Source organism: Cibotium barometz, chromosome 22 (genome assembly GCF_041138505.1).
Source record: "Cibotium barometz isolate CiBa-2024 chromosome 22, ASM4113850v1, whole genome shotgun sequence".
NCBI classification, from domain to species: domain Eukaryota; kingdom Viridiplantae; phylum Streptophyta; class Polypodiopsida; order Cyatheales; family Cibotiaceae; genus Cibotium; species Cibotium barometz.
The window spans coordinates 45,436,879-45,449,247 of NC_141067.1; the positions used below are offsets into that span (position 1 = coordinate 45,436,879).

Below are 12,369 nucleotides of genomic sequence, written 5' to 3' on the forward strand. Positions count from 1 at the left end.
AAATTATGCAAAAAAGTAGACTCCTAAAAAATCAAAAAATTTTCTTTTGTCTTCTTTTGTTTTTTCCTCCTTTTTTTTTGGTTTTTATTGTTTGTTAGTTTGTTTGTTTTTATTTTTATTCTATTTTATTTTATTTTTTTTAAAAAAAAATAAATTTCGTGCCAAAAAATATGAGTTTACTAATTATGCATCATTTACATACTTCTAAAAAATAAAAATAAAAAATGCAAACTTCTTTAATTATGCAAAAATTTAAATGATGAACAATGATTTCGAAATAAAAATTGTTTTTTTTCTTTTTCTTTTCCTTTTTTTTTCTTTTTGTTTTGTTTTGTTTTTTTATTTTTATTTTTTTTTTGGCTACAAAAATTTAAAACAATGCAAATTACTCTAATTATGCTAAAAATTACAGAAATGAAAAAATAAAAATTATGCAAATAATATGGACTCCTAAAAATAAATATTTTTTTTTATTTTTTTATTTTTATTTTTTTTCCTTTCTTCTCTCTATTTTTTTTTAAAATTTAATTGTTTTCTTTTTTTCCCTTTTTTTTTAATTCTTTTTTTTTAAAAATATATATATATATATATTTATTGTTTTATTGTTTTATTTTTTTATTATTTTTTTTTAAAAAAATACAAAAATCATGAAAATTTAAAAAAATTAAAAAAAACAAAAAAAATAAAAAATCCCACCAACCTTATCTTTCCCTCGCCGTTCGCCGGATTTGCCGCTGGCGCACGTGGTCGTCTTCAACGCGCCAGCTGTGCCAGCTGCTCGTCTTCACCCCACCGCCTTCTTTGCTCTGCTCTGGTTGCGCTCCTTGCCCTGGCTGCAGCAGCCTTCAAGCTAGCCTTCGCCAGATTTGCCGCCTCTCGTCTGCTCTCCTACCCGCCTACACCAGCTTCGCCCACGCCTCTGCTGCTACTGCTGCCGATGAAAACGCCCCCCCCACAGCGCCTCTCCACTCCACCTCTTCCGCCTCCACGCTTCTGCCAGCCGCCACGTCAGCTGCAGCGCACGACCTGAAGGCTGCTCTCCCTCAGCTTCAGCACTCGATGAAGACGTCTCCCCACAGAGCTCTGCCTGCTGCCACGCTGTCGTGACGTGGGCGGTATAGCCGGGAACACACTGGGTGTCTAGCTGTGAGAGTTTGGTGTTTTGTAATTCACTTGATTTGATTCTTCAGAGAAAATAAATCCTGCCAAACCTTCTCCCTCCTCTCTCAAAGGCGCATGTACAAGGCAAAGCACACACTTCTTCATACAGTCTTGAAAGTCTCTCTTTGTCTTAAAACTGGGCTTCTTCAAGCCACCTGCACACTTGACCATTTAACCGAATCATGACGACCCATTGCATATGCTGGCATCACCAACATGTCCTAATGCAGCACAATGTAGTCCAAGCCTTGCTGCTGCTATTGCAAAATTGAAATTGCCTCCAGCTTCCCAGAATTTCTCATCTGGTGACGACTCAGCAAGTTTTTGCATGTATGCAAGCTTCTCTTGAAAAGAAGATGGTGGCAGTGACGGCACTTTCAACACAATATCAACACACAGATTGCCAAAAGTGGTAACATCTATAGTTCTTTTCCCCAGGGCATCATGTCCTACAGCACCATTATCTAGATAGCTCTTCCTTGGCAAATCATCAGAAAAGCCACTGCCTTCACTGGTTAAGCCTAACAGTGTAGGCCATTCTTTGATGGACTTTCCCCTGTTCTTTCCATGTTCAGAGAGGCTAGTTATGTAGCTGTCAGCATACAGACTTCTCGATGGTAAGTGAGTATGATGAGGCTGTATGCATTTCTTTGACAAGAACTCAATCTTTGCAGTATCCCACCTGCCTGTGTGTGATGATGATAATGCCAAGAACTGATCAACTTTGAGAGACATTGGTATCAGGAGTATGCCCCTTATTAAGTACAGTACAGTGCGAGGGTATCAGACATACGAAATTCTCCGAGTATTCCACAAAAACCCTAATTTGATGTACTATGTATAACACTTCCGCTGAAGAATTGATGGCATAACTAGGGTTCCGGGGCATGGGAAGCACACAATGAACTCCACAGAGGCCCTAAACAGTCTTGCTAACAGCTGCCATTCCTGCAGAAAACTTCAAAGATGGACCTGAACCCTTCGTGTTGCTCGTGATGAGGAGAGGGAAAAGCTCCATCGCTGCATTATTGCCTTCGAATCGCAGGTATGGCTCCAGCAGCTCCTCGTCTCTGCCCTCCTCTGTACAAATATCCAGCCCTGCAACTTCACGGCGGCTACCTCTCTTTTTTGCTGCAGCAGCCGCCCTGAGAACCCTTCCTCCTCCTGGATTCGGCGCCCCCCCCTTCTTTCGAGTAGGCGAGCCCCCTCCCTTCGTCCACGACAGCCGGATTCCTCTCTGGGCGGCCACCTTCTGGATTTTTCGCCAGCTTCTAGGCTACGTGCTGGCAGCTACGTTGGCCCCTCACAAAGCTTCCATGTGGCCCTTTATATTATTGGCCACTTGTATCATATATTTCATTTATTTTTCTTGCCTGCCACTCACATCAATGCTCCTCACACATGGTAACCTAAAATCCCACTTTATCTCCGGGTACAAAAATGGTACCACAAAACCACCGCTGGCCGCATCCACATGAATTGGAGTGTCCCATCCTGTACATCTTCATACAGCTTCCAATGCCACTGTATCTGAGTGAATACCTTCCATATCTGTCCTTGCTGCTCAAGGCCCAGATTCCACATAAGTTGTTCCATGAACATGCTTTCACTGCATAGACGTGCCACAGCACGACATCCACCCCCTCTAAACCTGCACATCCTCCGGTATGTGCCACCAAGTTGCTATGTAGGCTAATCTTCTTCAAATCTATACTGATTTGCCTTCATCTTTATCAAATTTTGGCACGTTATCTTCAGCTTTTTCATCCTCTGAACCCACATTCTCATCAAGGCTTTTCTGACTGGTTGAATTTCCTGTATTGATCATCCTGCTCAAAGGCACTTCCCATGATGCAAGCGTGCATCTTCATCATAACCACTTTCGACAACATATCCATGAATGAAATTACCCCTATGATCAGCTGATGTACTGGCGCAAGCTTTCAAAGCACTAACAAAAATGGTATCCTTTGGCTCCATCCCTTCCCGCAGCATTTGCTCAAAAAGATGGAGAGTCTCCTCACCCCTCCCATGCTGAATCCCTGTATGCTAAGCTGGCTGGCCACAATTGAGTCTCTCTACCAGCTGCTATAAGCATCTGAAAGTCATTCCTTCATTGTGGTTTCTTGGATGGATTCTCCTCATAAGGTTTGCCTTACATACAACTGAGCATGTTGAATCACCTGCAGGTGGAGCCGTGAGTTCTAACAAACTGTTGAGTGTCTGAAGTAGTGTGTGAAAAGGAGAAGGGATAGTTGTTCAAGTTGTAGACTGTGTTCCTGACCCCATTTCCCCTTCATACAAAGGCAACAAAGCGCCTTGTTCTCAATGCTCCATTAAGGTGGAAAGACCATTGTGCACTCTCAAATGCTTCAAGGATGGTGGTAATGGAGTCATGAAGCTGCACTGCCATAAAACCCATGAAGCAAAACTTGATTGTGTTAAACGACCTCCTCCATATCTGCATACAATGCAATTGAAGTCCACCCTGACTCAAACTTTCCAGAAGATTGATGCACCATATTCCCAACATCAGGCGAGCTATTTGGCAGCTTCTCTCTTGAAAAACTCCTTATCATTTGATTTCCAATACTGACTGCATCATCCCACCTTCCCTCTGCAGCATACATGCTTGAAAGTATCACATAAGGTGCTGTATATTGTGGATCCAAATCAATAGCACATTTGGTGACAGACTTTCCACGCTTCATATCACCGTGCATTCTACATGCACTGAGTAACCCCATCAATACAAAGGCATTAGGTTGAAGCGGCATCCCATCTAGAAGGTTCTCTGCTTCATCAAGACATCCAACTCTTCCAATAAGGTCAACCATACATGCCTGGTGCTCCATTGTTGGACTGAGGCCATAATCTGCACTCATGGAAGTAAAGCAGCAGTAGCCCTCATCAACCAGGCCAGCATGACTGCAGGCAGAGAGAAGGCTCGTGAAAGTTGCATTATTTGGTTTCACATTTTCTTCTGTCATTTGCAGAAAGACATGCATGGCCGCCTTAGCATGACCTTGTTGACTGTATGCTGCAATCACGGTATTCATAGAGGCAACATCCTGTCGACAGATTTTGTTAAAAGTAGAAACTGCATCATCCATGGCCCCACATTTTCCATACATGGTGATAAGGGCAGTCAGCACGACAATATTGGACTCCAATTTGCTGCTAACAACCCATGCATGGATAAATATACCCTCTTCTAACGCTGCCACACTGCCACATGAGCTCAGAATGCCTACGAAGGTAACATCATCAGGCCTCATGCATTGTCCCTGCATGTGCTGGAAAAGCTCAATGGCCTCCTCATAGTATTCCTGCTCCACAAAAACTGTCAGCATCGCATTCCAAGCAACCACATTCCGCTGTTGAATCATGTCAAATGCCATACATGCATCCTCCATGGATCCACTCTTGCCATACAGATTTATTAAGGCAGTTCCAATAATCACATCTTGCTCTAAGCCCATCTCAGCAACACATGCATGGATTAGTGCACCCTCTGCCATAGCTTTGAGGCCTGAACATGCACTGAGAATGCTGACAAATGTAACCTTGTTTGGCTTCACTCCCTCATATTGCATTTGCTTGAACATCTGAAAGGCTTCTTTGCTATGACCATAATGAGCACAAGATGTTATCATGGCTGTCCATGAGACCACATCACGCATCTTTAAGGGCCGCCAACGTTGAACAAGCACTAAGTGCACTAACAAGAGTGACTTCATCCGGATTCATGCTCTCTTGCTCCAGTCTCCAGAATAGTTGAAGAGCCTCCTTGCCACAGCATTGTTGAGCATACACCGTGATCATGGCTGTCCAATAGATCAGGTTGTGTTGATGTGATCTGACAAATGTGCACCTTGCGGCATCCACATCTCCTAGCTTACCATACATGCTGACAATGGCAGTCCCAACGGCTACATCTAATTCAAGGCTGTTACTGATTAGGCCTACATGGATCTCCTTGCCCTTCCTCAGGACTTCTGTGTTTCCACATGCACTGAGAGCACTTAAGTACGTGACCCTGTTTGGTATGACATTTTCCAGCTGCATAGTCATGAAAAGTTGGAGAGCTTGCTTGTGATAACCCTGCCGTACATAAGCCGTAATGATGGCATTCCAAGAGACGACATCACGATGTCTCAGACCATTGAAGACATGGCGGGCATCATCTAATGCCCTGAGCTTGCCGTACATACTGACAAGAAGGTTGGCCAGGAAGGTATCTTGCTCTAGCCCCAATCTTCTGATGTGTGAATGGAGGCGTTTGCTCTCGGAAAGGGTAACACATTTTTTTTAACACAGAAAGAATACCCTGCCATTTTGTGCATGATTTTGCTCTTGTAGCTATGGCATGTTGATGCCGCTCTTCATGTGTGAAATGTTTCAGCGTGTTTGCTTCTGCGGCCCTCCAAGCCACCATATGATACATCTAAACCCATGCAGTTTTTTATGATGTTGCCCTGCAAGCTACAGAATATATCAACCTAAATTGGCAAACCATACCTGCTTGACATCCATCTTTGGTCTACATATGGATGTAACGTGACTACATGACATGATAGTGGCGGGTTACGCCCAACCTTCTTCTCACACCAGAACTGATGGTCCTCCAACTCAACTGGCGGCGGGCGGGGATCATCTGTAAGCTTCTCAGACAACCCAGCTCAAAGTGTCGAACACCGACAGCTAAAGCAGTAACACATGTTCTGAACAACGAAGAGAGCTTTAATCTCCATGTTCATACACTCAATTCTACAGCATTCTGCATTGGCATTCCTTTTATCCTTCTGATGTTTTGGGCTTTCTCTATGTCGAACCATTCAATCAGATTATCATTGCATACATTTAGCCCTGTTTTTCAAAGAGTTTCTTTCAGATATCCTGACAATCAGAGTACAAAGAAGTGTCCACCTTTCCGGCATTCATGAGATCTTGAGCATTCTATCTGTTTTGCAACTTGTAGGGAAGACCTCAAGTCAATACAAGCTCCTCACCTTCCTCAGCTATCAGAAAGGTCGAGTGTCGTAAGCCCTTGAGACAAAGGGTTAGCTTCAAGTCACTACAAGCTCCTCTCTATCCTTGGTTATTGGAATAGATGAGTGTCATAGGCCCTTGAAGTGGCAAGAATGGATCAAGTCATTGCAAGCTCCTCTCCTTCCTCAGCTGTCAAGAAGGATGAGTGTCACAAGCCCTTGTTGCCCATTCTACAGTCCTAAGAGAGAACTACAAGTCTATACAAGCTCCTTGCCACCCCCTTCTCCTGAGGTGAACAAGTGTCATAAGCCCTTGTAATCCTTCTTCTTCCTTAATAGTTTTATTATGGAAGACTACAAGTCCTATAAGCTCCTGGCTCTCTCTTTTCGAGAAATGCATCAGTGTCATAGGCCCCTATAGCCTTCTTTGCTTTGTCTGCCATTATTTTTACCTCCTTTGCATCCTTGTCATGCTTTAGAAGTTCTCCAAGCAGCTAAGATATAGCATCATTATAGTATATTTCCTTCATTTTTGTACCTGCCTTTCAGAAAGCCCTGATTGTGTATCTATTTGCTCTAATTTCCCTCAAGCATCATCTTGATTTGTATGTCATCTTGCATGTATCCATACATTCCAGATATCATATCGTTTTTCATCCAGCATTCAAATCAGATAACATTACCTTTGTTTCACCCAGCCTTCTTTCGACTGCCTGTTGCTGTTGCATGTAGAGCACAAACGCCTGAAACATCTGCATGGTGTTGACGTCCGGACGAAATCCTTGCTGCTCCTGTTGATCACCCATGATTCCCCTTCTACTCTCACCCCAGCTGTTTCACGTCGGGTTCACCAAAGTTGTCGTGACGTGGGCGGTATAGCCGGGAACACACTGGGTGTCTAGCTGTGAGAGTTTGGTGTTTTGTAATTCACTTGATTTGATTCTTCAGAGAAAATAAATCCTGCCAAACCTTCTCCCTCCTCTCTCAAAGGCGCATGTACAAGGCAAAGCACACACTTCTTCATACAGTCTTGAAAGTCTCTCTTTGTCTTAAAACTGGGCTTCTTCAAGCCACCTGCACACTTGACCATTTAACCGAATCATGACGACCCATTGCATATGCTGGCATCACCAACATGTCCTAATGCAGCACAATGTAGTCCAAGCCTTGCTGCTGCTATTGCAAAATTGAAATTGCCTCCAGCTTCCCAGAATTTCTCATCTGGTGACGACTCAGCAAGTTTTTGCATGTATGCAAGCTTCTCTTGAAAAGAAGATGGTGGCAGTGACGGCACTTTCAACACAATATCAACACACAGATTGCCAAAAGTGGTAACATCTATAGTTCTTTTCCCCAGGGCATCATGTCCTACAGCACCATTATCTAGATAGCTCTTCCTTGGCAAATCATCAGAAAAGCCACTGCCTTCACTGGTTAAGCCTAACAGTGTAGGCCATTCTTTGATGGACTTTCCCCTGTTCTTTCCATGTTCAGAGAGGCTAGTTATGTAGCTGTCAGCATACAGACTTCTCGATGGTAAGTGAGTATGATGAGGCTGTATGCATTTCTTTGACAAGAACTCAATCTTTGCAGTATCCCACCTGCCTGTGTGTGATGATGATAATGCCAAGAACTGATCAACTTTGAGAGACATTGGTATCAGGAGTATGCCCCTTATTAAGTACAGTACAGTGCGAGGGTATCAGACATACGAAATTCTCCGAGTATTCCACAAAAACCCTAATTTGATGTACTATGTATAACACTTCCGCTGAAGAATTGATGGCATAACTAGGGTTCCGGGGCATGGGAAGCACACAATGAACTCCACAGAGGCCCTAAACAGTCTTGCTAACAGCTGCCATTCCTGCAGAAAACTTCAAAGATGGACCTGAACCCTTCGTGTTGCTCGTGATGAGGAGAGGGAAAAGCTCCATCGCTGCATTATTGCCTTCGAATCGCAGGTATGGCTCCAGCAGCTCCTCGTCTCTGCCCTCCTCTGTACAAATATCCAGCCCTGCAACTTCACGGCGGCTACCTCTCTTTTTTGCTGCAGCAGCCGCCCTGAGAACCCTTCCTCCTCCTGGATTCGGCGCCCCCCCCTTCTTTCGAGTAGGCGAGCCCCCTCCCTTCGTCCACGACAGCCGGATTCCTCTCTGGGCGGCCACCTTCTGGATTTTTCGCCAGCTTCTAGGCTACGTGCTGGCAGCTACGTTGGCCCCTCACAAAGCTTCCATGTGGCCCTTTATATTATTGGCCACTTGTATCATATATTTCATTTATTTTTCTTGCCTGCCACTCACATCAATGCTCCTCACACATGGTAACCTAAAATCCCACTTTATCTCCGGGTACAAAAATGGTACCACAAAACCACCGCTGGCCGCATCCACATGAATTGGAGTGTCCCATCCTGTACATCTTCATACAGCTTCCAATGCCACTGTATCTGAGTGAATACCTTCCATATCTGTCCTTGCTGCTCAAGGCCCAGATTCCACATAAGTTGTTCCATGAACATGCTTTCACTGCATAGACGTGCCACAGCACGACAACGCTTCAACGAATAAATATATATATATTTATTTCTTTAGCCTTCTTCTGTCAGCCGACTGAGATCCTTCCCTCCTCGTAGCTGCCTCCTTCGTGCCCGCCAACAACCGCCCTCTCGCTTCCTTCACCGCCAGCTTGCGCTCTTCGCCCACAGCAGCCGACGGCCACCACCTGCTTGCAGACGAAGCTACCGCCTTCGGCCACCTCCACTGCCGGCCTCCAAAGCCTTAGCGAAACTATATATATATATATATATATATATATATATATAGTTTTCTTTGCTGCTCTCCTACAGCTTGGCGCCTTCCACGATGCTCGTCAGCTGCAGTTGCCAATCGTAAAAACGATTAAAACAATTATATATATATATATATATATATAATTGTTTTTTTCTCTTAAAAGCCGTCTCCTCCACGATGCTGCCACTGTAAAAAATAGAAATATAAATCTATATATATATATAGATGTAGATGTATATTTTTTTTAAGGCCGCCTCTCCAAGCTAGCATTTCTTCTTTAATTCTTTTTGCTGCGCCTTGAGTGACGTGCGGCCAGAGTGAAGATCAATGCAAAATTCTCAAAAAAAAAATAAAAAATAAAAAACAAATTTTCAACCTCTCCTCTCTTCCTCTCTCCCTTCTCTTTCCCTCTCTTTCCCTCTCTCCTCTCTTTCTTAAGCGGGCTTCACGCTTGGGAGTCCATGGAGCTTGCATAAGCTATGGAAGAGCTTAGCAACGCACTTCTTTTATTTTTTTTATTTTTTTATTTTTCACTAATTACATGTTTAGCGAAAAGCATGAAAGCATGAAATGGCAAAAGAAAACAATGAATGTAAGCATAATGAACGGTACTTGAAAAAGCATAAAAGCAATGAAACATAAAAAAAAACAATGCGGGAGAAACCTCAACCGCTCAATGGTTAACCTTATCCACTCACACCGGGATCACACACCCAAACTTAACCTAATCACTCAATGGTTTTGCAACCAAAAGAGGAAATAGTGGTGGTTTCCACACACTCTCAACCGGATTTGAGTCTTCTCCCCGGCAGCGGCGCCAATGGAGAGACGGAAATAACTCTCTCACTTGTAGCAAGAGTAGTATGATCCACACTTAGCTCAATCCAATGGGATTTGCATCCCTTTCGGAGCTAGGGATTCAACCCGTACCGGTGCACAAAAGCTTATCCATTTGATGGAGAGAATGTGAAGAAAACTACTACTATTGACATAGACTCAACACACACTCAAGCTCAATCTTGCTATTGCTCAACTCCACATTCCATTCATCCATACATCCAAACAAGAAGAAAGCCTAGCTATTGCTTACACAAGATCAAGCATTCTTCATTCTCAAATAATCATTTCCCTAGCATGCACACAACTCTTGAAGCTATCAATAAGAAACATGCATACTAGAGAATTGACAAAAGAAGAGAGACAAATATCAACTCATTGCATTGAATTAACAAAAGAATAGAACTTACAACAATGTAGATAGGGAGTGAGAAGAGCTTGCACCTCTATGGAAGAAGAGGGAGAGCTAGTCTCAAGAGAGCTCAAACATGAGTTTGCCCAATGTGTCCATGCTCTCAAATGAGCCACCTTTTATACAAAAATTCTAGAACTCTCAAAAGTTCCCATGTGGGATTATTGTGAAGCCCTCTCCCACATTCATCTACAAAGTGGAACTCTTTACAAGAGCCCTAAGTATCTTTTTTGTTGCATCCTTGGCATCCTTGTATTGATCTTCATTTGCCTGCAACAGTCAACAAGGTAGAGAAGTGGATATCAGATATGGTAGTCCCCCAAGAGAAAAGATTCATCAATTTCAAGTACAGCTATGGTCTTTGAGCATCTAGTCATTAAGGTCAGGTAGATGGAAGTGTTTGTAATTGAGACTAAGGAATCACTAGTATGCAATGAAAAATACTAGGTGACTATGGGAAAGAATCCATCATAAACATGTCATGATTTTCAAGTCAGGGTAGGTGTTGAATGACCATATTGTGCATGGAAGCACCTTTACTTTGTATATTTGCGTATCTTTGGGTTATATGTGAACCATAATATGTTTATACATCAACCCACCCCAAAAAAGAAGTACCTAATGAGAATGTTCAGTAGCAGCAAGAGTACCTAGTACTTTTTCCATGACATTGTAATATAGTTTTGAAAAGATCCTTCATGTTACATTAACAAAATATTTGATGTCAAATCTCTAGCAAGGACTACTTACTTTTCATTTTTTTAATGTTTTAGCAGGTTCATTAATATGGTTATATGTCAATGTCTTGAATATGTTCATTGCATTCATATTTTTATTTAGATAAAGTGGATAGACATGCATCTACTTTTCATTAGGAATTTTTTGGACCCAAAGAGGGCCTCTTGGATTAACGTTTGATTAGGAATGGACCAATAGGAAGAGGGTTGGGTGTACATTTTTGACTTCTTTGACCCTAGGGGGCCTAGGCTTTGGTTTGCTAATAGGGCCTAATTACTACTCTTGTCCCCCTACCTCCTCCTGGGCCCAAACTTAGAGGTCCCCCCACCTAGAATCACGTAGATTAAAAATCCTAAAAATTAAAAATTTTTAATTTTTTCCCAAAAGTGTGTTTTCCCTTTCTCAAACTTCCCCCCAACATACTCTAGGTTTGGAAATCTTATTTTGAACCTCTTTCTTCCTCTTCTAAGCTCTCCATGAGTGTATAATAGGTCATAAAGCTCAGATTACATCTTGTACTTGAGTTTAGTTTGTACTACTTCTTCCTTTTGCATTATATAGAGTAGTATTTTAGGACTCTTATGTGTGCTATATTTCTACAAGTATAGATAAAGAATTTAAGGAGGGGCTAAGGATAGGGTATAATATTAGAGTAATGAGAACAACATGAATTATTGTAATGATAATAAAAATGCAACTTGCCCTCAAGGATGCTCACATCCCTTTGAAGTTTGCACGCTGTAGTCTGGCACTTGCTCCATGTAAACACTCAAGTGTGTCATCTTTGGGACATGTAGGTAGTCTTTTTCTACTTTCTTTTCCTTTCCTTGTAAGATGTAGTTTATGGTAATATAAATAATGAATATTCACCCATCAAAGAATGCTGTGGGTTTTCTAAGTGTAGACAAAGGCTACAAATTCAATTCATAACTATTGAATTTCTATACATGTTTTGTGTGCCATGAAATTTCCCTACTTCCATTTTGTGAATAAATGCAGAGATAATGACGTTATATTTCTGATTTATTCACTTAGGCTCACCTCAATAAACATCCACGCTACGTACTTTTCATGAGGTTATTAATCTTTTTTTATATCTACAAATATGATTATTGATCTTTACAATGAATTACAAAACTATGTCACATAGTATTTTGGTCAAATATAGAAACTACATTAGGTAAGAATTCTCATTGAGATGACTTCAATTTCAAATTTCATCTAAAACATGCAAGGAAGAATAAGTAAAAATAGGATAATAATATTGATAGTGTAAAGAAAATGTAAATATTATTTTGACCATGCAATAATGGTCTCAAGAACATCTTCTTTTGCAAGATAAGATAAGATTTTCCATGTTGATTTCTATAGCTCACACAGCTTTGTCTAATGTCCTACATATTATTATAGAAGTGTTTACTTACTGTTAATGTTTCAA

The 12,369-nt window shown here is 41.8% G+C and overlaps 1 protein-coding gene and 1 pseudogene across 1 annotated transcript; both read right to left on the reverse strand.

Moving 5' to 3' along the window:
- Positions 1 to 3,602: 3,602 nt before the first annotated feature.
- LOC147626662 (putative pentatricopeptide repeat-containing protein At1g68930 pseudogene) lies at positions 3,603 to 4,817 on the reverse strand (annotated as a pseudogene).
- Positions 4,818 to 4,836: 19 nt separating this feature from the next.
- On the reverse strand, positions 4,837 to 6,958 carry LOC147626663 (pentatricopeptide repeat-containing protein At2g34400-like). Its single transcript, XM_086816843.1, has 3 exons — positions 6,866 to 6,958; positions 5,760 to 5,825; positions 4,837 to 5,448 (listed from the first exon to the last, which is right to left on the reverse strand). The coding sequence occupies exons 1-3, from the start codon at positions 6,956 to 6,958 to the stop codon at positions 4,837 to 4,839; spliced, it is 771 nt and encodes a 256-aa protein (XP_086672969.1).
- Between the last annotated feature and the right edge of the window lie 5,411 nt (positions 6,959 to 12,369).